General features: G+C 44.1%; 1 protein-coding gene across 2 annotated transcripts; it reads left to right on the plus strand.

Moving 5' to 3' along the window:
- The first annotated feature begins 781 nt into the window (after positions 1-781).
- RAB11FIP1 (RAB11 family interacting protein 1) lies at positions 782-27,905 on the plus strand. 2 transcript variants are annotated; one of them, XM_090258031.1, is made up of 6 exons: positions 782-1,242; positions 14,756-15,195; positions 16,086-16,872; positions 17,606-19,486; positions 20,216-20,324; positions 24,781-27,905. In XM_090258031.1, the coding sequence occupies exons 1-6, from the start codon at positions 866-868 to the stop codon at positions 24,997-24,999; spliced, it is 3,813 nt and encodes a 1,270-aa protein (XP_090114157.1). In that variant the 5' UTR covers positions 782-865; the 3' UTR covers positions 25,000-27,905. The 2 variants fall into 2 exon arrangements, with proteins under 2 accessions (XP_090114157.1, XP_090114158.1); XM_090258032.1 differs by lacking the exon at positions 17,606-19,486 and having other exon boundaries at positions 789-1,242.

Genomic DNA, 27,905 nt, shown 5'->3' on the forward strand with positions numbered 1-27,905 from the left:
AGGGGGAAACGGAAGAGGGTCCCGCAGGGAGAAATGGGGAACTGAGGGTGGGCGGAGCCTCTGCTCATGACGTCTGGTTGGGCAATCCGTTTTCAGTTCCGCCTTTCTTCCCCTTCCCTAATTTAGCTTCTAAGCCTCACCTTATTAGGTGAGGGCAGGGCAAAATAGGACACCCAACACCACCTCAGGTCTCCCCCCACCCCCGCACTTTACCTTCCCCTTTTCAGGCTTTGAAATGATCCTGCTCCTTCCCCATCCGCCTAGCACTATCCCAGAATCCACCGTCCTCCACAGTAACCACCCGGACGACCGAAGTATAAAGAGCGGTGAATTTGTATCATGCTCATTATTACTCTCATAGCTACCGTTTATTGAGAACTCACCACGTGCCAGGCTACATTGTTTTCTTACAGCAATTCTAGGAGGTGATTGTTTACTCATTTTACAGACGCAGAAGCTGAGACCAAAAGATGTTAATGTAACCTGTGCAAAGTCACACTCACGCCAGTGGGCAATGCCAGATTGGAAATGAGGTCTGACTCCCAAGCCGGCTCTCTGTCCAGGCCAGCTGGGCGGTTCTGGATTCCATCCTTCTTCACCCACCCACCACCTCACAGACCAGAATTCTCCAAGCCCCGCCCGCGCCCTCGCCGCGCCAGCACCGCCTCCGCCGCTCGGGGCTCCGCGCGGCTTGCGCCCGCCGCAGGTGGGGCGGGTGGCGTGGGCGGGGCGGTTCGGGGGAGGCGGGCCCTGCCGGGGGTGGGGGCGTGACCGGAAGCCTTAAAGAGGCTGGCGCGGTTGGGCGGGCTGTAAAGGCCGCGGGTCGCGGCGATCTCGCTTTGGAGGGTGTTACAGCACCGTCACCATGTCCCTGGCAGCTTCGGCGGGCCGGGGCCCGGGAACCGTGTGGTCCCCAACACATGTGCAGGTGACGGTGCTGCAGGCGCGGGGCCTTCGGGGAAAGGGCCCCGGGGGCACAAGCGATGCGTACGCCGTGATCCAGGTGGGCAAGGAGAAGTACGCCACCTCGGTGTCGGAGCGCAGCCTGGGTGCGCCGGTGTGGCGGGAGGAGGCCACCTTCGAGCTGCCGCCGCTGCTGTCCTCCGGTGCCGCGCCCGCTTCCACCGCCACCCTGCAGCTGACCGTGCTGCACCGCGCGCTGCTCGGCCTCGACAAGTTCCTGGGCCGCGCCGAGGTGGACCTGCGGGAGCTGCACCGGGGCCAGGGTCGCAGGAAGACCCAGTGAGTGGGGGCCCGCGGGAGAGGACCTGGAGCAGAGGCGTGGGCAGTGCGGGGTGGCCTGGACGCTTACATCAGTTTTAGAGTGATCGCGCAGTCACGGCACTGCTGTGTCTCGAGGGGACGGACAGAGAGAGACCTTCTAGAGGGATCCCTGGACCAATAGTAGTATTTTCACCTATCTTCAACTTCTTCTGCTGTCCCGCCCCAGCTCACCTAGTATGTGGGCTCTGAAAGCAGGGAGGGGTACCTGGGGCGATTTTGAATATACAGGACCTCGCTCAGCGTCTGGAACTTAGTAAGCACTTAATGAATTTTTGATGAATTGAAAATACATGTGGGCTGACGAATTCCTGTTATTAGTGTGTATATTTGATACACTCATTAATTATGTGGAAAGCCTCCTAGGTATTTTATTGTACTGGGCCACGGCGCAGAGAGGATTAACTGGAGGAGTGAAACCCACTGCCACTCCCTGGCTCTTGAGGCTCACCCAGGGACGGAACAGGGGTATTACAGTGTGGGGTGGGTGGAGGCAAAGGCCGGGAATGGGGCGTGCAGATGGCGCGGTGATGGCCACCTCCCACCCCTACCTCAGCACCGCCTAAGGGATTGGTGAAGAGAATTTGCCCTTCCCTTGCCCCCTGTCCTCCCCAAAGAATGCTAGAACACTTTGGTCTTAACCTTCAGACCGAATAATATTAACTGTTTGTCTGGGCTCCGATAGTTTGAATTTCTCAGTGATGGCTGGAACCAGGGTTTGCCCTTGGCCAAGCTCAACTGGGAGGTAGGCATTGTTTTTCTTTGGAGTTCGTCCAGTTCTGTCTCCCCCCGCCCTGGTCCCAGCAGATGGCTGCTCACCTGTAGCTCCCAGTCAAGGGTATCTCACTCCTGCAGGGAAAGCTGGGCAAACCCAGTTCGCTCCAAGATTTTACCCAGTTATTTGTTCTCTTTCCCAGGTGTTTGGAAAGGAACATTTGATTATGCTCATCTAGTATACCAAAAGCTAGCCTTGCTTAGCTTAATTGACTATGTGCTGGACCTTACATATATAAGCCTGTCATGTTAGCACCTAGCCCCTACAGTTTATGAAGCACACTGATTCACATTTTGTGTTTTAGATATAAACAGTATTTTAACTTTCCTTTGTGAGGGAGACCGGAAAAGCTAGAGGGTTTGAAGTTACCAGACTCCTTTTTCTGTAGAGTGGGTCCAATTTCAGCATGCATGCTTGCAAGTATAATACCTGATTAGCTTATCTGGCCAAAGATGAATAGGCATTTCTGAACTCAAATCAGATAAAAACAGAGAGCCTTGAAGTGAGGATGGATGGGGTATCTTCATGGCATCAACTTACAAGCCATAAGGTGAGCAGTGTCTTTGCTAAGGAGGGGCTGAAGCTATGCTCATTTTTCATTTCATTAAATGACATTTGGGGCCTTGGGTTGGCTTCCTTTGCAGTTTCAACTGGGCGCCATTAGCAGTCCTTTGTTTGGTCCCAACCCAAGATATGTGGATCTTATCATCTGTCTTTGCCATCTGTTTCTTATGGGAACATTTTATTCTCTTGAAAGATAGAGTGCATCTCCCTGCCAGAGATGGGGACTCCAGATTCCTGAGTCTGGTGCCCACTTTGGTCTTGACTCATTGCTGGGCTTCAGGCTGCTTGGTCTCTCAACACCCACATTTCCCTATTTGTGAATGGAGCTTGTTGCCTGACCTAATTAATATTTGTAAGCTGTTTCTGGATTCCTGGATTAATGGGGCCTGTGTATAGATTTAGAAAGTTCTGTTACTGCTTTGTGAGGAAAGAAAACCTCCCAAAACTCCATTTCAGGAATGGTTTAGTCTTTATATCTCCATTTTCTCATCCTCTCCAATGTAATCCTAAACTTAGATGGTTACGCCTGTCTCTATTGTAGGAGATGATTACCACTTAGTCACAGTATCAGCTTGCAGAAAAATGGTGCATAGTTGATTTTTTTTTTTTTAAATAACTGCAAAGGAAGGCTTCTTTGCTTCTCTCGCAGGAGGTGAAACTACAAGCTTTCCATCTATCACTTCCTGGGACTTTCCAAGGTGCTGGGGGAACCCAGTGAAATAAACTGTCTGATGCTAGGGTCCATCACTTGGGCCCTCACGATAGCTGAGATTTGGCAAATGAGAGGCGGAATTTGAACAGAAACTAGTTGGGTTAGGAAGTCATTTGAACTAGTTATTAATGGTTTGACTGCACCTTAGACACTAAAAACCAGAAGCAAAATGAAAGCTCAGATCTTGGTCTATAGGTTTATGTACGTGTGTGTGTTTATCTCTAGCAAAGAAGATTGCTGATGTACAGTGTGACTTTTGTCATGGGTCTAGAAGCTGAAATGCAAGGCATTTAGAGCTCACTGTGCTGATGTTTGCATTTATCATCTTGATAACCCCTCATCTGTCATATCTTTGGAGTCAGGAGAATATGCTTTTTATAATGACTCAGATTTTGTGGACCTTGACTTTAACGTGATGACACACATTCTAAAAACACCAAAGAGAGGCTGACATGTAGGATAGGATACCTTTAATAGGAAAGAGTGCACAGCCCCTTAAGAAAAAAGAGAAATGAATTAGTTTTGCATTTATATGTATCTGTTAAAGACCCAGGGTCTCATCTGGGCCTCGGTTAAATGGGAATCAGTTAAGTCTCCTGGTTATTAAACAGACATGCATCTGAGAGGCAGAATCAGGTGACTGACATGTAGGGTTCTCTTCTGAGTTGTCTAGTCTCATGTGGTTTGGGATTCTAGATTGACTTAAAAAAAAACTTTAGCCCTCCACACCCCCACTGTTATTAGGGATTTCTGGACCCAAGGGTAGGTAGGACGACGACCATGTCCAGCTTGAAGCAGCTAGAGGAGCTTGAGACCTTCGCCCATTGTCCTTTACAAGATTACAAAGGGTCTTAATATCTGAGAGGGAGGGATAGTTATTTTTTACGAACCATGGGTATGGACTTGGGGGGGGGGATGCTGGGGGAGGGAGATACTGGGTGGAGGGGAGTAAAGGGGAAAAAATTGGAACTACTGTAACAACATAATCAATAAAATATACTTAAAAAAAAAAAAAAAGAAAAAAAAAAAAAAAAAAAAACTTTAGGATACTAAGAGCAATAACATTTGGGGGAAAGTATCTGTTGAAGATAGATTAAAATAAATATTCATTCATACTGGTTACTGGAAGGCCATTGTGTAACTAAATATTCTGAAACTTAATCCTGGAATCATTTTCCAGGTATGAAGAGAGAGTTAGTGGTGGAGAGTCATTTTCCTGTATTTCTTTAGGATTTAAGAGGGAATTTGGTTGTATATGAAAGGATTTGGGTATTAATAAGGGGTAACTATTTTTGAAGAACTGTAAATGTAAGTTGCCAAAGGAAATTTGGGTTATTAAAAAGAAGAGCTAAGGAGTTGTTTTTCTGGGAGAGTTGGATGCAGGAAAATGACTTAGAAGACCGTAGTGGTGTATTATTCACAAATTATAAATAGTCAGTGTGTGTGCTTAAACCTTTAGGTTTCCTAAGCACACTCTTAAGTTTTTCTTAATAGATTGGAAAATTTGAGCAACGTTATTAAGGTTTTCCTTTCTTGGGCCTCACTGGAAACCCTTCTGCCTTTCACCCCGCCGCAGCCCCTTCCCACTGCTGTGTAGGAAACTGATAGCTCAATGCCCAGGACAGTCCTCTGTCAGCTCTGGGACAAACCCTAATCTGCTTATGACTATGGAATGAAATAACTAAGAAGGGAGAAGTTACCTCCGAGTCCTTTTTCTGGTGCTATTAAAGATGTTCCTTTGTGTTTTTCATGGTATTATTTGATTATAATTTTATTTATAAGACATGCAGTTAGCATGGGGAAAGTTTTCACTGCTTTTCGCCCCTTGTCTTTAAAGTTTATTCATACTTTTCATAAATATTTTTTAATATCTACTGTGTGCCAGGTATTGGGTATACAGTGCAAACAGTGGTGATGAAAACAAATGTGATTCCTGCCTTTAGGAAGCTCAGAGCCTTGGGCAGTTGGTGGCAGCGGGGTACAGACATTAAACGAATACATAAATAAATAATCATGTACTGTGGTCAGTACTGTGTAGAAAGAGACCAGGCTATCATAAGAGAAAAGAGCAGGAAGGACATGATTTAAAGAAGATTACAGAGAGCCTCTTGGAGGCAAAGACCTGAAGAATAAGGAGGAATTTTTTTAGTGACAAGTAGAGGAAGGGAGACTGATTGGGGGGAGGGGGTGTCTGGTTTGTGCAAAGGCCCTGGGGTAGCTAGAGAGATTGTATAGATTGAGGCTGAAGAGGAAGGCAGGGCTTCATTCAGGAACAATGGGAAGCCACTGAGTATAGGGGTGGTGTAATCCACTTTTAAAAATCACCCTGCTGTTGGATGGAGAATGGATGTGAAGCAGGCCTAGCTTGGAATGAAGCAGACAAAATGGGGGGGGGGGGCACTGCAGTAATCCAGCTGACCAGTGTTGGTGGCTTGGACTAGGGTGATGCTGTAGAGATGGACAGAGGTGGGTGGATTTCAGAAATATTCTGGAGACTCAGTTGGCTTGGCTTTTTTTTTTTTTTTAAATCTATTCTTCCTCCCTCCCTGGCTTGGCTTTTGATGGATTGGATGTGGGTGGGATTAGTGAGAGGAAGTGATAAGAATGAACAAATAAAATAAGGAGAGCTTGCTGTTGAAAATGAACCAGGAAGTGATGGCTGCTTTCTTTCCCCAACAGTCACTGTGATAGGGTGAGGTCACCATTACAAAGACAGTTTTGGGTAGTGACACCTATGAGTTGAGTAGAGTTGCTGCTGGAGTGCATTAGCAGGAAACACTATTAAAACTAGGGTGTGTATATGTGTGTCTTCAAGTATTTACAGTTTTAATACTGGCCAAGTCTGTTTTGTAATAGCGCAGCTGATGTAGTTTTACTGGGGCGTTCGAACACAGCTGATGAAGTCACTGCTTCAAGGGCTGTAGGACTAAGAAAAGGAAAAATCATATGTAACATTAGGAAAAAGAAACCCATAAATGGAAAATAAAATTCTGGAGGCAAGTAAGTCAACCATTTAAATGTTTTTCACCTTAGGGAAAGTAAGTGTACAAGAGCCCTGTGCCTTCTTCCTTTTGCATAAACTTCCTTTTGGTTACAAGGACTTCTATTGTATTTCTAACTACCATCAGTGGGAAGGTTTTTGTAAATAGTATCTTTCATTTTAATTGTAGTTATTAACTAAAAAAATGATATAATTACCTTAAAAGCAATACATGTACTGATTAAAATGTCATCAACTGAAACATATTTGCTGATATCAGCCTCCCTCCCCTTTAACAATAATCTTAGATATCTGTTAAAATACTTAAGTTTTAATTAGCCATTTGTCTTAGAAAAGGGTGCTTCTCACCCTATACTTTTGGAGGGACATTAGCTCTGGTTTAGCTCCAGGATTAGGAAACCCTAACCCAAGTGGACAGAGTTAGGATTTTAGGCCTTATCTTCACCTCGGAACAGTTCCTTGGGTGGGTGGCCTTTGTTTCTGGGGCTGGTGTAGATCTCCAAATTCTCAGGCCTTTGAATTCCAACAAAATCAACAGCCAGACCCTTGTGTTGGTCTCTAAAGAAACTAAGCCCCCTACCAGGATTGTTTGTCTTGGGAAAAACCTGGCCAGTGGAGGGTTCTACTCCCCTTAAGGTGGCCTGGGTCAGATCTTAGGCCCCAGCTGGCCCAGGAGGAGACCAAGCCTGACTTTTATCTGCTTCTCCTTTGGTCAAGGACCACTTTGGCCTTACTTTTGCTGTGTGACCCATCGCGGATCTCACTGTCTCTGGGGGTGAGTGCATGTGTGTGCACGTGTGTACATGTGTCTGGGCAGTTCCTAAGGTATGGGCAGGCAGTCATTTGCCCGAGTGGACATTAAGAACTGTTAAATCTTACATTTAGCCCAGTGAATTAAAGACTAGGGGTGTCATAAGTATGAGATCAAAGCTCTGCTTTTCAGTTTCCCAGTTTGTGCCCTTTCTGAACATTGAAGAAGCAGGTTAGCTTCTGCAGCTTGGTGGCTAGTGATGCTTTTGGCAAAGGAGCCACTTTTAGTCACTAATGAGACAAGAAATTCCTTTCCTTCAGGGAGAAGTCTGTAGATAATCTGTTAGAAAAAAAAAAAATCACATGTTAGTCTCCAGGGTGCCCCTGAGGGACACATTCAGGAATGTGCCTGTGGAGAGAGAAAAGGCAGTGGTGATTAAGTGACTTTTCCTGAATGCTGGCCTCTGAATGGAGTAGAGGGAAAGCATTGATAAGAAATTCCAGAAAAATGTTTCTAGAGGTGTGGCTCTGCATACTTTGCTTTTTAAAATAAGTGCTCTTTTAATAAAATGGACATGGCTAATGTAGGTAGAACAATTAAGGCTTCCAGAATGTCTAGTCTGAAAAGGCCTCTTGTGATCATGAAGAATGGGTGTCCTGTGTGCAGGGCCCAGCGGTAGGCTGGGTCCTGGGATATTTCCTCAAGGGTGTCGCCCGCTATACAGCACCAGTCCTGTGGGGTTTTCCTTTGACACCAAGGGAACTTTTCATTTGCACCAATCACTGGTTGTTGAAACAGGATTGCTCTTGGTGTGTGTGTTTTTCTTGTTTTTTTTTGTTTTTAATTTTCCTCCTCCTCCTTGGGACTTACTTTAATTATAAGATAAATCATAAATACTCTGCTTCCTTGCCAGGAACTCTCCTAGAAAGGAGTGTGTGAATCTTGTTTGTGGGGTGCAGAGTAGGCTGAATGTTTTTTGATGTCTGTCAGGCTGAAGTTCGTTTCTTTTGTCCTGGCCCAAAGATGGTGAACCAAAATATTGCATTTTCTTTTTCCATCCTTAAAGTTCCTTTGCATGAGTGATAAAGGTCCCCGCAGTTGCCATGAGACTGGTCTTCTGCAGACCAAATAGAATAAGTCAGTGGCATTTATGTGTGGGCTAGAGATGAGATAGCTGATCTGATGGTAGAATATTAACATTCGTGGCTTTTTGAGATATGATCAAGTAAAAAAAAAAAAAGGTCAGTAGAGGGTTGCAGGGTTAAAAGTGTGTTAATTTTTCTAATTCTTGGAGAATCTTTAAATACTGTTGCTTGCTATTCCCTTTAGTCTTTACTTACAAGGAGTTTAGTATTGCTTTCAACTTAGAAAACATGTTTTGAACCTTATACTTTAGCCAGTTATGCTATCGTGGCAAATCTCTGAAATAGTTTGGAAGCCCTCTGTTTCACATCTCTCCTACTTATGTAGAAACCCTGAGGACCGTTAACTAAATCTCAGTAAGGTACAGAAAATATACACTGATCATGGTATTTTAAAAACTCCTGTATGCTTTTGAATTTTGGAAGTTATGTAATACAAACTAATTTTGTAATCGAGTCTTTTCTTATCCCCTTCAAATGCAGATTGTTGTTATTTGTATTTGATGGGTGTTTGGATGCCTAGTCAGTCAAAACTGTAGATATCTTAAATTCCGTCTTGAGACCATCTGAATGGGTAAACTGTGGTATATGTGCACTTCACAGGATGTCATATAGTCATTAGAAATGATGGGCAATGATACTGCAAGACAATGTTGTATACAACATATGACAAATAAAATTGCATGTATACTTCGGTTACAACTAATTATAGCTAACACTTATTGAGTGCTTATTAATACCAGGCACTGTTCTAAGCACTTTAGATATATGAAGCCATTTAATCTTCTTAGCATCCTTATGAGGTAGGTGCTTTTTACCCTGTTTCAGAGGAGGAGCCCAGACCACAGGGAGGTTACGTAACTTGCCTAAACTGTCTCAGCTAGTGATTGTTAAAACAGACAGGAAAAAGACTTCAAGAAAATACATAAAAGGGTAATGGTTGGATTGGCAAGAGAGTGAGTCAATTTTTTAAAAAGTTAAAACTTTCTATAACCTGTTTTGAGTATTTTCTAACAGAATTTCCGTAGAACAAATAATATAGAAAGGACCAAAATCAATTTCAACCCACTTTTTCTGTTATCTCTCCTTTACCCTGTCACTTACGAACTTTTAGGGTTGAGTTTGGGAGCTACAGATAGCCTTTTGTTACTGCTAGGATAGCTAAAATTAGGGTAGAAAATGATCTATTTGCCACTGTTGTGATTTACCCGGAGTTCTTCCAGTTGTTAATGGGCAGAGGGGAAGGTCCTCCTGGGGAGGTGAGGTTGGCTGGTTGGTGATTCTATATTCAGAGTTAGGTAATGATGACCAGCCACCTTGGTCAATGACAAAACTGGTTAAACTACTTAGCTTCTGCAAGGTACACACCATGAATATTTTATAGGTCATAAACATTTCTGTCCGTGTTTGCTCTGCATTGCTTCTAGGCTACTAAGAAAAGAGTCCGGACATTTTAACTATCACTCCTTTTCAGAAGAACCCTTACAGCATTCTCAGCCTGATTTTCAGCCTTATTTTTATTACCTGGGGAAGACAACTAAGGAACTGCTTTTTAAAATTTCTTCATCTAAGAAAGATGAGTATGTCCTCTGTCTCAAAAACACCACGTCAGATGCTATTTTGTTCTTCCTGCTTCTTTCCTGACTGGGGCCATAATCGCCTGGGTCTTGCCGCTCAGTCCCGATGCTTGGTTATGGTGGAGATGACCCATGCTACAAGTCCTGGCTGAGATTTTGCAGGGGAAGGGAAACAGGCAGTCCACCACTGACCCTTGAGTCCCAGCTGGACCCACAGACGAGGCTCCCGTGAAACTAAACAAACACATTAAAATGTTGAACTACCTCGTAGAGCGGTGGTCTTCCTTTGCCTTGCCTTGTTGTGCCCAGTCCGAGGATACTGTGTTAGTTCATTTTGCTGGATCCCGAAGTAGGTGATTCTTATAGCCCCTTGGGGTTTAAATTAGCTGAGAACCAACCGTAAATGTGTGTGAGAGTTCTCATCTGTGATAAAATTATAGATTCTTTTCATGTCTAATGATCTTCTCTTGCTTCAAAGTTAGGAAGAAAAAGCAGCAGTTGTGCCAATGCCACAAACACTTTGTGACAATATTTGCAAGCTCGCACTCCCTGCCCACCCTCAGCCCCTGCCCCCAGGAGTTAAGCTTTTGATGGCAGAATCTGTCCCTTCATTTTGTGTTTTTAGTGCCTGACATGTACAAGTCTTTGAACCGAATCTTTGGAACCATCATTTCCCTGTACGAATCTGCCCTCAGGAATGTTTTGAAGGAAAAACATGCTTGCTTCATCTACAGAAAGATTATTTTTGAGACATACCAATCAGTCCTTTATAAGCGCAATCCCCCTGTCTGCGTTTCTCATTTCCCCAGAGCAGGAGCCACACTGCGCTCACCCTGCCGCATGCTGATGGAAGGCCCACGGGGTCCGCTTTCCATGTGTTTGAGAAACACCACATTCTGAGGCAAATCAACCCTGAGAATTCGGCATGGTTGGATGGTTTTAGCTGTTCTCAAAACGACTGTTTCAAAGCCCAGGAGACTTGACAATGCAGATCTGGCCAGTAGCTCCCACCCAGCCGCTGGGGGTGATAAGGTGGCAGGGGTGGGGGGGTGGACACTGTGTCTTGCATCCTGCCTCTTTTCCTTCCTCTACCTAGTCCATTCTTTATTTTTTTACATTCCCTACTGCTCTTAATAAGGCTTCTTTTTGAAAGTGTAGAAGACTTAAATGAATTTTTCTCTTTTTAACTGTTGCCTTGTCTTGTGTTTGACCATAACCGACCCCAACCCCTACCCCCGCCCCCGCCCAAACAGTAGGGCAGCCTGTTTGTATGCTATGCATTTTTGCTTGTATTTGCCCGAGACTATTATTTGACTGAAGAGCGTGGAGGGGCTAGGAAGACTGAAGTTTTCATTCTATACCATTTTGTATGATTTGAATTTTTACCCTGTGCCTGTTATTTCTTAAAAATGTAGTTTATATAAGTTTTCTGTCACTTCCTATGTATTCAGAGATCCTTTTAATTTTTGAAGAACTGTGTTTTAATTATAAGTAAAAGTCATTATTTACTTATAGAAGGGAGTTGATATTTTTTGATAGGTTGCAGGGTTTTTTCCATAAAGAGGCTTAAAAATAAACATGCTACATTGGGATTATGGCTTTCTTTCTATTCTCTGCCCTTTGGACTAGGAACCTAGCCCTGATTTCTGAGATAATACAAGCTTTCTGGGCCTATGTGAAAGGTAATGCTGAACACACCCAAGCTGACATCACATGCTGTGTGGCCATGCTTTATTATTTATGAACTACTTTTGCAAGGTGCTGGAATGAAGTGAACTTAAAAGCAAATGAGCCCTGACCTGTGTGGCTCAGTTGGTTGGACATCACTCCCCAAAGCAAAAGGTCGCTGGTTTGATTCCCAGTCCGGGCACATGCCTGGGTTGCAGGTTCGTCCCCAGTCTGGGCGCGTAGGAAAGGCAGCCGGTAGGTGTTTCTCTCTCATGCCAATGTTTCTCTCCCTCTCTTTCTCCCTCCCTCCCCCCTCTCTAAAAATAAATAAAGTCTTTAAAAAAGCAAATGGACAGCAATGCTTAAATTGAATTGTTGTCTTAAATATTAAAACCCAGTTCCGTGTTCTGATTTGGGATTCCATAAGGTGACGTATGGGTCGTGGCTTTCACCGTTGTTATCAAACTATGCTTGTGCCCAGTAGCCCTTGGATAATATTGGTAGTAGAAGAAAGAGTTCCTGTCTTCCTTTCTAGCTTTAATAAACCCAGCATAGATTTTTTTAAAAGATTTTATTTATTTATTTTTAGAGAGAGGGGAAGGGAGGGAGAAAGAGAGGGAGAGAGAAACATCAGTGTGTGGTTGCCTCCTGGACACCCCCAACTGGGATTCTGGCCTGCAACCCAGGCTTGTGCCCTGACTGGAAATTGAACCAGCGACCCTTTAGTTTGCAGGCTGGTGCTCAATTCATTGAGCCACACCAGCCTGGGCCCAGCACAGGTTTTTTAAAATTCTGAACATTTGCATGGGATCCCTCCCTGCCAATGATTCTGTCTTACTTTTTACCTCCTTTAAATAGCCCTGTGGCTGTTCTTGGCTACCTGGTGTTTGGTTTGGTTGTGAAAATAAGGAGACAGGACCAGTTGGTGACGTGCCTGTTCACACCTCCTGGTGCTATTGGAAATTTCCAAAACAAATCCCACTTTAGTGCCTGGGGATTGAACGTGTGCATCAGGTAATAATGGGCCCTCAGGGAGGATTCTAGAGTTGGTTGGAGCTTTGCTCAAGATAAACAGACTTTGGCACTGATATTTTTGGAAAGGAGGGCCTGGTCCCAAGAACTGTTAAATATTCTTTGAAGGTCTGTCCTGTCTTCTCATGCCCTGAGTGGGAAGGTGGAGCTCTCTGCTTGTGGCTGCTGTGGTCATCCGAGCCCTCGCATTCAGCTTTCAGCAACTTCCCCTTTCCAAGGTGCCTACCATTGATATTTACAAAAGGTACCCACCCTTCATCACCAAGGCTACCACTTAGCACATGACTGTCAGAAGAGAAAAATACAAATAATCCTCTCAACATCTAAGTCACAAATATGCGAAGTATTCCAGGCCAGACCCTGGAAAATGTACTAGAAAGACGCTGGGTTGGCAGAGTCCTGTCAGGGCCTCACTTCCCCCTCCCACTCCAGCTGTGGATGGTGGTTTCAAAACCCACAAACACAAGATTTCTTCTCAAGGTCCAAACTCATAGCTCACATCATTTTCTCAGACCTTGGCTGTCTTTTGATAATGCAGGTTAAGTTCTTCTTCTTTGTACACTGGACTTTATGAAAGCTTATGATTTATGACCAATGGCAAGCTATGGGGAGTTTTCCCCCTTTCTACTTTTATCTTAGCAGGTTTAAATTAGAAGTGGAAACTTTCCTTAAGAAGAGTTTAAATTTGAGCTTGCCTTTCTGTGTGTTGCAAAAGGTGGCCCATCGAAGATAAGTTAGGAGGAAAGAGTGCAAAGCAGGAGTCTTGGTGTAAGGGACCCGTGGGAACTCTGAGGTGCAGAGCTGGCTCAGAGCCTAGCTGTGCCCTTGAGCAGTTGTAAGACCTTCTACCAGTTACTGTACTTGGGGACCTTGATCTCTTTATCTGTAAAATGGGTACAATATCCATTTTAGAGATGAAGAGATGTCATTCTTGTGAGACTTAGATATGGATGTTTCTCAGTGTGTGCAGTGCCAGGTATCCTGCAGGTGCCATTTAAGTGTTAGATTTCTACTTCCCTCTGCTTCCTTTCTTTAAGTGTCGGGTGAGCTAAAATAGTAGGGGCAGCGATCTGCCCCATGAGCAAGACAGGCTAAAGGTGAAAGAGGAAATTGTGCTTGTCTGGGCGAAACTGTCATTTCCTTAGAGCCCATGGCCCTCAGCTCTTAAGTAGGTCACTGAAAAGAAAAGAATGTCAGATTGTGGGTTCTCAGTTCGTGAGGGTGACGCTGGGGCTGGCTGTCGGGAGGTCATGCACTTAGAGCTGTTTGTTCTGTAGTGGACGTTACTCACACTCTTGCAGTTCACCAGCTGGAAAATGCCAAGGGGAGATCTTTTTCTCACATTTGTCTTTCAGTGGAGTTGAAGTGATATATCATTTGCCATATCTTGAAGTAGTTTGCAAATGACTAAGAGAAATACTTGAGTAATGTTTGAAATACTCCTCCCCACCCCTGCCCTCTGATTATTAAGCAGGGGGAGAATGCCCCCTCTCGATATTTCCTTTTTAAAAAACTGTGGTAAACAATTACACATGCATAACGAAATGTACCACTTTAACCATTTTTAGGTGTACAGCTCTGTGGTATTAAACACAGTCACACTGTTGTGCAACCATCACCACCATTCATCTGCAAAGCTTGTTAATTTCCCCAATGAAATAATGTCCCCATTAAACACCGACACCCCCATTTACTCCTTGGTCTGGCTCTCAGTGACCACCATTCCCCTTTCTGTCTCTATGAATTTGACTTCTAGTTGGCTCATATAAATGGAATCTATATATTTTTTTACTCTGCCTTATATTTTCCAGTACTCTCTGGCAGGGACCATTCTACAAACTTGCTTTTCTCTGAGATTTTACTTGTAAATTTGCATTCTATCTTCTTAACTATTTGTGTATGATCTTTGCATTTTTACCCTATTGAAGGAAAATACCAGTCATAGGAAATGATTTGGTGGAATGTTTATTTTATTTTTAGACATAATGCTATTGAATTAAGATATTTGGTGATGATACACCAAGTACAGAATCAGAGCCTATCTTTGCCTAGTGGATGGCATCTCAAAAATAAAACTACAAGTTCTTTCTTTATCCCCCACCCCACCCTTTACTCCCCAAAGAAGAAAACGTAAGACTGTGTTTATAAAAGAGGTTGGTAATTGCAGAGAGGAAAGGCCAGTTAGTGGGGGTTGTGAACATTGTTTTAGGCTCTTCAGTTCTAAAGTAACCTCTTAGCCTTTCTCCTTGTAGATGGTACACCTTGAAATCCAAACCCGGAAAGAAGGAAAAAGAGCGAGGAGAAATTGAAGTTGACATCCAGTTTATGAGAAACAACATGACGGCTAGCATGTTTGACCTTTCCGTGAAAGACAAGTCTCGAAATCCATTTGGGAAACTGAAAGACAAGATGAAGGGGAAGAATAAGGATAGTGCATCAGATACCGCTTCAGCCATTGTCCCCAGCCTGTCACCCTCAGTTGACAGTGATGATGAGTCATCTTTGAAAGACAAGAAAAAGAAGTCAAAGATTAAAACCTTGTTTTCCAAGTCTAATTTGCAGAAAACACCACTTTCCCAGTCCATGTCCGTCCTGCCTACTTCAAAGTCAGACAAAGTGCTGCTTCGTCCTGGAGACTTTCAGTCCCGGTGGGAGGATGATGACCAGGATGAGTCCTCCTCTGCCTCAGACAGTGAGTTTCTTCCTCTTTCTTATTTGGCCTCTCTCCCTCAGTTTACTTACTTTGCTTTGAGAGAGAGAGAGAGAGAGAGAGAGAGAGAGAGAGAGAGAGAAAACAACAACCCAAAACCAATCTTAAGAGAAAGATTTTAATTCAGCTTCCCATATACTGAAATGATGGTGGTGGTGATAATGCTGATTGGTTGCGATGGTGGTGGTGGTTGTGGTGGTGATGATGGATTATCTTGGTTAGGAAGCCGTCTCTATTTCTTAACCCTCTGGTTTCTAAGAATATATAAATTCCTTTTCCAAAATCTCTGACTCTGCAACTGAGGTACATTAGTACAAGCTTCGGAAACTAACAGAATGAGTGCACCCAGGTTTTTTTTGTTTGTTTGTTTGTTTGTTTTTTAAAGTAAAGGTGAAACCATGAGACATTAATGATATTTCATTAATTTATCAGGTATTTATTGAACTCCTATTATTGGACTTAAACCTCATGTGATACACCCCTAATGAAAGCTGAGGAATCCAGTTCCCTTAACTGTGAATGAACTGCGTATTTGAAATGCATTTTCAATGATCAAATTCCTGCTGTTGACCAGATCCTGCTACTCTACCCAAGAGTGCCGCCCCTTTCATTGGTTAGATGCAGGGTTTTTCAGCTTTAGCACTACTCATGGTTTGGGCCAGATAATTCTTTGTTGTGGGGGGAGGGCTGTCCCATGTATTGTGTGATCTTTGGGAGCCTCCCTGGCCTCTACCTGCTAGATTCCAGTAGCATACCCCACCTAATCGTGACAACCAAAAAGGTATTCAGACACCGACAAGTTCCACGCCTCCCCCCAGTGTTGAACCACTCGCTTAACTACTTAGTCCCTTTTTTCCTTGTTCTTCCCACAGTCACATCTCACAAGAGAACAGTAGGTGCAGATCCTAAGCAACTGAACCAGATCAGCTTCAGCCTGCCCAAGAAGGAAGGGCTCTCCTTTCTTGGCGGCCTGCGGTCTAAGAACGACTCCCTTTCCCGCTCTAATGTCTGTATCAACGGGAACCATGTTTATGTGGAGCAGCCGGAAGGCAAGAATGAGACCAAGGACAGCACCGCCTCCTCTTCCCCGTCCCCACAGGGCTTCAGGAAGAAGCATTTGTTCTCATCTACAGAAAACCTGGCTCCCCAATCTTGGAAGGAACCCGGGGAAGGGGGTGCCGTGTCTTCTGACCAGCGGCTCTCGGAGTCTTCCACAAAGAACTCTCCTAAATCCAGGACCCTGCCGTCCTCTTGGCTTCCGGTCAGCGGGGACATTCGGGAAAACGCGGCTCCAGCGAAATCGGAGGCTGTGAAAGAAACCAAAGAGAGCAAGAAGCAGGAGAACAAGAAGTCCTCCCTGCTTTCTCTGGTGACGGGAAAGAAGGACATGATGAAGGGCAGTGAAGGCGAGAGCCCTGCTGCCCCCCTGGGGAGGGACAAGGACGGCACGCTTTGGGAGGACGGGCCAGGGCCTGTTGCAGGCCTTGTGAAGAGACCAGAGGAGGATACAGTGGCCATTGTCTCTGGACGGGGAAAGTCCCTGAACCCCTTTGAAGAAGTGCAGATCACAGAACCAGAAGCTGACCCAGGGCCCAAGTCTGAACCGATACCACCCGTTACCTCTTCCAGGGCTCCCCAGACCAAAGCCGTGAAACCTCGGTGAGTCTTGGCCCTTCTTGTGTGATCGTCAGACCCAGGGGAATGCCATGGTGGGGAGCAGATCCCAAGGGGTGCACGCTGGGAATAGCAGGTTTTGGTTGTGGTGTGTGCAAGACCCATGTTTAAGTTCTTTCCTCCTTGCACTGTGACACTGGTTTGCTGTCATCAGAGACCCTTGGTCCACTCTGGAGTGTACCTGTGACAGTTCTCTGTTGTTTACTCTGCATCTTGTTGCAGGAGCCTGAGTGAGCCTTGGGGGTTTCTGCTTTTCAGCATGACTTACATTCCCTCCCAGTATTTCTGTGGTCTGGGGTGGGAGAGGCTTGTTTCTGAGATTCTGTTTGCTTTGATTTCACATGGACATACACAGATGCACACAGACACAAAGAGACTGTTGCTCGTCAAAATCTGTGTGTGTTTCTTGTGGCGCATCTTTCACTGCTTTGAACCTTTTAGATGCTTTTTATGCATCACAAAAAGAAACTGTAGGCTGTCGCTTTACCTAGGTCTTTCTGCTTCTGTTCAAAGCCCTTTGGGTCGCAGGTGTGCTTGGTGATTAAAAGTGTCTGTTTTGTGTATTAAATAGTACTGTGTTCTTTTTTTAACTTATTAAGGTACTGCCCCAAGTATAACAATAAGCTCTCTCCTTTGAATGACTGTACTTTTACATATTTTCTGCCTCTCATACAGCATCTGCAACTGACCTGCAGATTTTATTTTGTCCTTTTTGCAGACTGGAAGTGTCTCCAGAGGTTCAACCCACAGCCAGGCTTCCTTCTTCCCCCGACTCTCCTCCCTTTTCCTCTGCTCTCCCTTCCAGTTCTGGTCAGACACCTGTCCCTTTCCAATGGGGGCATGAGTCAGAGACACAGCCCTCAGAATCCCCTTCTGTCTTCTCCACTTTCTCACCTCCGCTAGTAGCTCCCATTTCCACATCCACTCCTATTAAAAGCTGGCCTTCCACCGACCAGGGCCAGGCTGGTTCTGAAGAACCATCTTTGCTCTTTAAAGCAGAGTTGCAAAAGGAGAGTTTAGCACAAGTTCCAGATACTGTTTCTTGTGCCTTGGGATCGTGTTCCAAACAGCCACCTGTCCCAGTGTGTAAAGGGATAGAGCCGTTTCTCGTGGGGAAGACCAGTGAGACAGACACAGGGAAGAATACGAGTGGCGATGGCTTAGGAGAGTCTCTCCTGACGCAGCCTGAAATAGGGCAACAAGAAGAACTTCTGAGCTTTCCCCCCAAGAAACAACAAAACTATATGCTTTCATCTGATGGGGCCCGAGAAGTAACAGTGGCTCTTCCAGTGAGAAGTGGCCAGATGGAAAGCCCAGCTAGGAAGCCTCCGATGGGGCTAAACGCAGACCTGGAGAGTCAGCCTGGGTCTTTTGAGGAGAGCAAAGTTAGGGATGGCGGAATGACTTCCACAATCAAACCAGCAGTACCTCCTTTTCAAATGGGAGAATCAGTCCCCCGTCTTGACTCTGCAAGTCAGAGACATGAAGAGGTGGGTCTGAGTGCTGATGAGGGCCGAAAAAAAATCAAGAAGCACGTGTCGTTTTCTGACCAGCTCTTTGTGGAAGAGCAGGTGGAGAAGTCCCCTGGACTGGTGGAAGAGGACGGAAGTAACCCCCAGGAGCTGAGGTGTGAAGGGGCTGCTGCTGGCAATGTGTCTGACAGAGAGCCTGCCACGCTGCCCCATGCAGAAGACCCCAATGGGGAAGGTGAGATTGAACCCAGGCCACTGAATGCCAGTGTGCCAGCTGCCATGGCCGATCACCTTCCCCTCCCCTCGCATGAGGAGAGCATCTTGGAAGGCCCCGTGCATGACCCAAGCCCAGGGAAAGACATTCCACTCTTTAGGATTGAGGAAGACGATACCCTTATGGCTCAAAATCAGAGCAAAGCCAGTGATCATGTAGGTCTGTTGTCTGATCCCCTGAGTGACCTTCAGTCTGCCTCAGATGTTAAATCTCCAGGCACGGCTGAGCTGGACTTAACCCTTCCTTCCATCCCTGAAGTCGCGTCGGATGATGAAAGAGTAGATGAGGCGGAAGATGACCGAGAGACAGCAAAGGTGGCAGCTATGGAAGTGGGAGCTTCGCCTCTGAGCACGTTACCTGCCCGTCCTGAGAAGGCACCACGTGGCGAGGCGGCTGGGCTGGCAGTGCCCGCAGACAGCCCGCATGACCTCAGGTCTAAAGCACCCGAAGCAGCTGTTAGGGCTTCTTCAGGGCAGAGTGCAGCTTTAGGAATTCATAAACCAAATCTTGGCAGGAGCTCACACTTGGAGACACAGCTGCCAGGCCCTGGCGATGGTGAGGAGGAGAAACGGACGGGAAATGGGAGGCTAAGTCAGCCTTCTGACTCGGCCCTGGATTCTCCTGTCTCCAGCCCCTCCTTTTCTGAGCCCTCTCCTGCCACATACTCTCTCCCTAGCTCTCCACACCCTGACACGCACCACACCAGTACAGCTGAATCTCAAATAAAAGCAACAGCAGAGGGCCTCCCTGGTAAAGTGGAAAATTCTGGCAAGAGGAAGCCGCTTCTTCAGGCCTGGGTCTCACCCTCGGAGACACATCCAGTCTCAGCTGGAACTGGGTCAGCCAAGCACAGGTGAGAGTCGGGGAAGGTTGTCTTCATAAATGCGAGCAGTGTCCCCCTTTGCTTTTCGCCTGTGGAGGTTATTACGGCTTTCTAGCTGTACAGGTGTTCTAATGGTGCAACCCACCTGTTTTGCTGGCAGGGTCTGTTTTAAAAGGGTTATCTCCTGTGGAGGGACTACCTCAAGAGGCTCCCATGTTTGTTGCAAGAATGTAGTAGTAGTCTTCAAAAATAGTTTAGGAATTATTCTGCACATATTTGGATCTCAGATAGCAGAGATGTGCTATGACGAGTATCTTAATAGTCTCAGAAACCAACTGAGATGAGTGTTTTAAAGCTTCCTTTTTGCACCGCCCAGTGTGAAGCTGGCATGCTCGTTCTGAATTCTTTCTTTACTGCTGAGGAACAGAAGCCTTTGCAGGGACTCCCACAGGGGAGTCCTAGGCTGTAGTTGCCTCCGAAAATAAAAGACTGTCTTTAATGCTCTCCTGACATTGATAATGAGGACAAGGGGCTTGTGAGAACGTCAGGACACCTGGCTTTGCTGGTTTGCCTCTGGCTGCCTGGTGCTGACCGCTTTCATTTCCTCAGGAACATTGGCGTGTGTTAGACCGGAGATGTGAACGGAGCATCTCACCACTCTCTGCCCTTGTCTCCCTGGCCGGCTGCCATCATTGAGATGGGCGGTTTCTCAGTTTGCAGTCACAGAAAGCTCTAAGGGTCCTTTCTCCCTTCTCTTAGACTTCATCCTGTGAAGCCAATGAACACAACAGCCACCAAGACTGCCAACTCCAGCTTGGGAACTGCCACTATCATCAGTGAGAACTTGATCAACGAAGTCATAATGAAGGTATGTCTTCTCCAAGAAATGGGTGTGTTAGTTAGGGATCTAAAAAAAACAAACAAAAAAACCCCATCTCTAGAATCACCATTGTATACATCTCCTTGGGCAGCAGGTAATAGCCAGGAGTAACTTGACCATACGTCTTGTGTCTTTGGATAATCTTTGGAAGCCCCTGTACTTGCCACTGAATAATTACTTTTCCCGTATGGTCATTTGGTTATTGTTGAATTTTTGTATGTCTCACGTAACATAATTGACATTGGCACTTCTCTTTAATGAGAAGAAAATGTCACGCACCGTCAGGCCTATTCAAATGAGATATTTTCATTTTCATGTGTTCTCCTTATCTTTTGGCAAGGACATAAAATTCTTGTAATCATTGCATAGATATACTTTTTTGTAAGTTTATTCTGAAATAATTTCAAATTTTAAAACAGTTGCAATAGTACAAAGAAGTATTTTGTACCTTTCATCCAAATTCACCATTGTTAACATTTTACTGGATTTACCTTTTCATTCTCCTCACCCCCTCTTTGTTCTCTCTTTGTATCATTTTTTTCCTGAACCATTTGAGATAAGTGGCTTATATTATGCTTCTCTTACCCTAAATACTTAAGTGTGGAATTCCTAAGAATCAGGACATTTATCAAAGTCAAGAAATTTAACATTGATGTGATAGTCTTTTCTCATTTATAGTCTTTATTTCAGTTTCACCAATTGTCCCATTAATGTCCTTTTTAGGGTAATTTTCTCCTCCAGTCCAGGATCCAATCCACGATTATTCATTGTATTTAGTTGTTTCTAGTCTTCTTTGTTCTCAAGTAGTTCCTTGGCCTTTTTTGTCTTTTAAGACATTGCCTTCTGTGAAGAGTATAAATCCGTTGTTTGTAGAATTTGCCTGAGTTTGGATTTGTCTGGTGTTTCCTTATGGTTTGGTTGAAGTTATACATTCTTGTCAAGAATTCACTATAGAAATAATGTGTCCTGCTCAGTGTATTGTATAAAGAGGCATATTATGTCAGTTTGTACCAGCCATAGAAGTGTTAACTCTGCAATTGATTTCTTTTTTAAATTTTTATTTCTTGATTTGAGAGAGAGAGACAGACAGACAGGGATTTCTTGTTCCATTTATTTATCCCTTCATTTGGTTGATCCTTGTATGTTCCCTGACCAGATTGAACCCGCAGCCTTGGCGAATCGGGACGACACACTAACCAACTGGGCCACCTGGCCAGGGCAGTGTTAACTCTGATGACTTAGTTTAGGTGGTGTCTACCCAGGTTCTCAGTTGTAAACTTGCTGATTTTCCCTTTACAATTAATAAGAAATTTATGGGGAATTAATTTCAGACTGTAAATATCCTGTTCCTCATCAACATTTGATTCACAGGCTTTAGCATCCCTTGATGAATATAGTTGTAAAGTGATGATATTTCCAGTTCTATCACCTGCTTGGGAACACTCTCGGTTCTTTTTCACTTACTATTGTCATAACCTTTTTTGCATGTTGCTGCTTAATTATTCTTCAAATGGTTATACCAATATTCACTTGACCATTTCCCTATTATTGGATATTTAGGTTGTTTTTTGTTTTGAAAATTAAATGTGTTGAGTTAACATTGGTTAATAACATTACATAAATTTCAGTTGTACAACTTTACAATATGTTTTGTTTTTGCAAGATGAATAATACTACAGTCCACAATTTCTTGCATAGAACATTATTCCTTCTTTTCGGTTATTTCCTTAAGCTCAGTTTCCAGGAAGAGTATTGCTGGATTAGAGGGTTTCTTCTCTTTAAAAAGCTTGGGCTAACATTAAAAACAAACAAACAAAAAAACCCCAAAAACAAACCTCACTACAAAAACAAAATCAACCTCCCAGATGATTTCTGCTTTGAATGTCTTCATTCTGCCCTTCCTGGTGCTGAAATCAGAAGAATTTAGAATCCTGCCTTGTTGCAGACCTCTGGTCTTTGACTCATTATCACATGGACTGGAGGAGAATGACTTACTGAGTGATTGATGACCATTAGTGGGCAAGGATGTGTTGTGTTGAAATATGTGGAGAGGAATTACTTAAATGACTACTGGGGACCGTAGTTGGTAAAAATAAAGTTTATTTTTATAAAGGGCATCTAGAAGTTTCATCCAGTCATAGATTTTACAGTCCCGTGGACTCCAGGACATCAAGTAGGTTTTGTGTTTTTAAAGTAAAGCCTTTTGCTCACGTCTCCTTCCTTCCTGCAAGCATTTTTAAAGCACTGGGTGGTTGTCAATGCCTCTGACTGCACTGTACCTGTGCCCCCAGGAGCTGGGCTGAAGTTTCACTGAAAGCTGGAGATGTGAGTTTCAGGTGAAGAGGCAGAGTAGTGATAATGAACTGTGGCTGAAAACAAGCTAGCGTCTCCTTGCTGTCTTGTCTTGTCTCAGAATTACCAGTTGCGGCCAGAGCTGTGTACCTACTACGTTTCAGCCTCGCCTACAGATGTGCCGTAACCTGAGCAGCTCAGCTTGGCTGGGTTTTGTGGTTGCGTAGAAGAGGCAGCACTTGTCTTTGTGGAATTAACAATATTTACCAGGAAACTGAGCAAAAGAACAGCATAAAAGGGACATTGATGAAAGCTAAAGTCATTTAGTGGCCTCCCATGCCCTCTTCCTTTCACCGTGGAATGCAGCTTGGCTCTGAAGAGAAACAACACCTAGCTTTCAGGAAGTGAGCCAGAAAGACCCTTGGCTCCCATTTTATTTACTCTTCAAAGTTTGTTTAGTTTAATCGGGGACTTATCTCCTGGCCCTGATGAGAGAATAACTTACTGAAAATGAAGGCAATTGCTGCTTGGTTTGCTCATGATTTGTAAGCCCAGTGATGGCCCTCTGCCTGCCCACAACAGAGCTCTTGGTCCTAGACCATACCTGGTACCTACTTGGAGTAAATATGGAAACTTTCCTGGAGACTGCTGTTGGCTGGTTGTATAATAGAAGCTTTGCACTAAGGCATAAACAATACTTATAAGAAGAATTACTCTTTGGAATGTTGCAAAGTAAGACAGAGGTTAGAAAAAGAAATTGCATAGCTAAAGTTATGAAAAGCTAGCCGAATCATTACTAAAATGGATGGGGGAGAAGATATTTTTTTTAGGGCCTCCATCCTTTATAGATGAGTTATAACAAGGGGTATATTATTTACTCAGGTGGCTTTAACACTTCCATTTAAAAATAATACAGCCATCTACATCCAAAATCATCTGTCGTATGGAAAAAGTTGGACACAACTTGGAGGTACATCATTATTATTACAACTGTGCGGGGGGAAAATCCAATGTAAAAATCCTGGGCGGAAATATGTGACAATGGGCACCGTTTCCTGAATTAATGAGTATTTTCTTTGCATCTCTTCCTATTCGTGGCCATTGCTCACTTTCTTAATGCTGAATTGTTTTATAATTTTTTTAAGTCATCACATTCCTGGAATCTTCTAATGATTTCAAAGTCCTATATACGTTCCCCTTTGGATTACAGAATCTAAATTGAATAGCAGTTAGACAGTTTGTATGAAATACCTTAAGTGTATGCCTTTTTAACTCTATGTATTTATTGTAAGGAAATGTTTAGAGATATAACCAAAGCTAAATTTTAATTAAAATGTTTTTATATAATTGTGAAAATTGAAAAGATCCTAAATACCCAGTGAGAGAGATGGTTAAAGTGTAATGAAATTTTAAACATCCATTACAAAAGCAATTTTTGCTAAAATTTAATGATGGGGAAAAGACTCACAAAATAATAGTTTGAAGAAGCTATAAAACTGTTCTGTATGATGTTGAAGTTGTAAAACATACCATAAAGAAATCAAGGGAAAATAAGGAAGAGACCCAAATGTTATGTGTTGGAGTTATAGGTAATAATTTTTTCCCTCTTCTGTATTTGAGATTTCCAATGATGAGCAAATATTTCTTTTATAAATAAAAACGAAATCCTGTTATCTGGGGAGGAAATTGCTTGTAATTCATCTCCAAGGTCTATTTCAGCTGCCACTCCATCTTTGAAGCTTGTCTAATCACCTGTGTAGCAGTGGGTGTTTTTTCTTTCGTTTTTTTAAAAGATTTTATTTATTTTTAGAGAGAGAGGAAGGAAGGGAGAGAGTGAGAGAAACATCCATGTGTGGTTGCCTCTCAAGCGCCCCCAACTGGAGACCTGGCCGCAACCCAGGCACGTGCCTTGCCTGGGAATTGAACCGGTGACCCTTTGGTTTTCAGGCTGGTGCTCAATCCACTGAGCCACATCAGTCAGGGCCAGCAGTGGTTTCTCGTTCATCCAGCAACTAGAGCACATTGTACCTCCCTGAACTCTGATCTCCTGAGCCTTGGGTTTTGGTCATTGAGCCCCCTTTTGTATTTCTTTTAGATATTTAGACTTGTGTTGACTTTATCTCTTTTTTTCCCTCCTTTTTCCTCTCCAAAGAAGTACACCCCCTCGGACCCTGCTTTTGCTTATGCACAGCTAACCCACGATGAGCTGATCCAGTTGGTCCTCAAACAGAAAGAAACAATAAGCAAGAAGGAGTTCCAAGTTCGTGAGCTGGAGGACTACATCGACAATCTGCTAGTCAGGGTCATGGAAGAAACCCCCAACATCCTCCGAGTTCCGGCTCAGATCGGCAAAAAGGCAGGGAAGATGTGAATGGCTAGCATACAACACTGAGACTTTTCTGTGTGTTTGTTTCCACCTCCTCCTGAGGTCAAGGTCTCCATATGCCTGATAACCAGCATACAGGCTCCAGGTCACCATCTCCCTTGCGTGTCATCTGGCGAGAGTCAGTTCTATCACTTGAAGCCTGGTTAATGATTACAATGAATCTTTTACTGTACATTCCCAGGGGTTTATTTTTAAATGCCACTGTGCCTTATGTTGTAAACACTTTATGCCCTGACCAAAGACATGGTCCTAAGATCTGATCCTCGCCCAGAGATTCACACGGTGCCAGGGGTATTAATATATTTTAACATTGGGATTTCCTTTCTTTGATATTGAGGTTCTAAAATATGTATCCCCCAGTCATTAATGCTTGGGGTGAAATGAGAAGGTGCTCTGTTACACATACTTTCTTGGCTTTTAAGTAGCTCAGGTGTGGCTTTTTGGCTGCAGATGCTAAATTTTGATACCATGTCAACCTCCCAGGCTTCTTAGACTTGGTCTTGATTGGACTGGAGCAGAGGAGTTGAGGGGAGGCTTTTAAGTGTGCCTTGTCGATTTTGAACAAGTTGCTTTTTCTAAACATCGGCTTCTACTACTCTCTAGCCTTACAATGTGCTCTGTGTAGGTCCACAGGGCCTTTGAGAAGTATAATAGAACGAGGGGAATGAGAGAGTCACTTTGCACTCAGGGGGAGTTGGTCCAAGTCCCTCCTTGCATGATAGCCGGGTTTCTGTTGGCTAGGGTGGCCTAGTCTGCGCCTCGATAAGGGATTGGGTGACCTGAATGCTTACTGAAGCAGTTCCACCAGGTATAGGATGATTTTAGTATGATTCCTACGGCCTTTTCCCCTATGCCTTGGCTCCCTGGTTTCCTTGGCAGCTCTTCCTGGCATTTGTCCCCCTTGTTATAAAATTGTAAAGAGCAAGAAGATGATACTTATTTTGGGATTGATGTATTTTAAAAACTAGGTCAATACACATATTTTAAAACATTAGGGCACTTGCCCTCTTCTTAATAGTACCAGTTCAGGTTCTTCAGGTAATTTCATTGTTAGTAACCTAATATTGGAATTAGACATTTTCTGTGTTACTCATTTTTCTTTCTTTTATCCTGGTTATGACAGAATCTCAGATCTTGACGTCTTTCCTGGGGGAGGAATATCAACAGCCAATGGGGTGGGCAAGGGTGGCAATACTAGCAAGTATTAAATGGGAATCTCTTCTTCATATGTTTTTGTTCTATTGAGGTTAAGAGGCAAGATTGTTGGCAGCAGAATTTCTTTTCAGGATCATGTTTGCTTCAACCTTAGTTATATCCGAGCACTTTAATCTGAAGGATGATACTGTAACTTGATTTATCTAATTAGCTTTTAATTATCTGTAGCTATTTAATTCTTTCCTACAGTACTGGGGACCACTGTAAACTTCTCAGATGACTTGTATTTTTGTAGAGCTATGAAATTATTTACATACCTACAAAGAGAACTGTATATTCACTTGAACTCTGAAAATGTCCATGTATATATTTTTTCTGCAACATGTTTTTTACTTGATATGAATGTGTTTTGACTGTGATAACCCAAGTGCACTGGGGGGTGGGGGGGCAGGTTTCTCCTTTGAAGAGCTGGCGTGGAGCCCTGCGCTGTTCGGTGGGGCGGCGGGTGTGGAGATCGCTGCTAGGACTAGGTATGTACCTCGGTCAGTGTTTGGGAGGGACATCTGGGTGGAGAAGTGAATTCCTGTGCTCTGAAATGCCACTTGGGAACTCTGGAGAATGAAGGACAATTGACTTCAAGAGTGTCTGGTTTCTATCACTGCTGGGAAAAAAGAATTCAATTTCTAGCATTCTTGTATCTCTCAAAGTAGGTAGCCTGAAGGCCATTAGTTAATAACTGTCCTTGAGGACTCTACTTTGGGGGAGAATTATCTAAGAAAAGCATTAGCCCCCTCTGAGCCATTAGCAGGGCTTGAGTTGGAGTGCTGGACTCCTGTTCCTGGCGTGTGTCTGAAGGCCTGTGCCTGGCCTGTGCAAGAACTGGGACTTGCCTCTAGCTGCTGGGAATCCTGACCTAATGGATGGGCCCTGGTGGAGGCTGTGCTCTGGAGGAGCGGGGGCAACTCTCTTCTTCGCCTTGTCTAGCTGCCTCCAGAAAGAACAGCCAGTACTTTAGGGAAGCATCAGATTAAATGCCAAACACCTTGCAGTGAATTTTGATTGGAGGTCAGCTGCATGAAAAAAATGTCAACCCTTTGCTTGGTTGTTTCATATCATCTCATTCCTTGGACTTTGACAGGTGCCCTATCCTTCCCTTTTATTCCTGTGCATTAACCCTATGAGGGTAGCAGAATGGAGAAAAGACAGTTTGCCCTTTGCCACATGGAGCAGCTGTTGACCTGAGAGGTGTGTGCATGTGTGCACGTACCAAGGGGTACAGTGTGTGGTTCCAGCTTTGCTAACAGTGGGAGCCCTAAAGGGCATCAAGGGAGGAAGGTCCATGACGCGCAGCTGCCTGTGGTTTTGAAGGCCAGAGGCAATGTAATGTTAAATTGTGCAGGATCTTCCCTTACTAGGTCCCTTCTCCCAACTGACTCTTCTCTTTTTATTAGAACTACTGATTAATAATCCCTCAAGCCTGGAAGATTGTCTTAGGTGGAGAGCAAAATCTCCTAGTAGCCTCACCAATCTCAACTCTGTGGTTTCTCAGTATCTATTATGTGAGCTACTAACTTGACCTCTTTCTCCCTCTGACTCTTGAAGGATCACCCAGTGTTTTTGGATTATAGTTATTTTCAGCTTTGTTACTTTGGGAATTCTGAATTTTTCTGATTTTGTTCTTAAGAAGTAAACTAAAATTTCCTAGAACACTAAATAAAATTGTACTTCCTTTTAAA

Source organism: Furipterus horrens, unplaced genomic scaffold (genome assembly GCF_987537825.1).
Source record: "Furipterus horrens unplaced genomic scaffold, mFurHor1.1.pri manual_scaffold_12, whole genome shotgun sequence".
Classification (NCBI taxonomy): Eukaryota; Metazoa; Chordata; class Mammalia; order Chiroptera; family Furipteridae; genus Furipterus; species Furipterus horrens.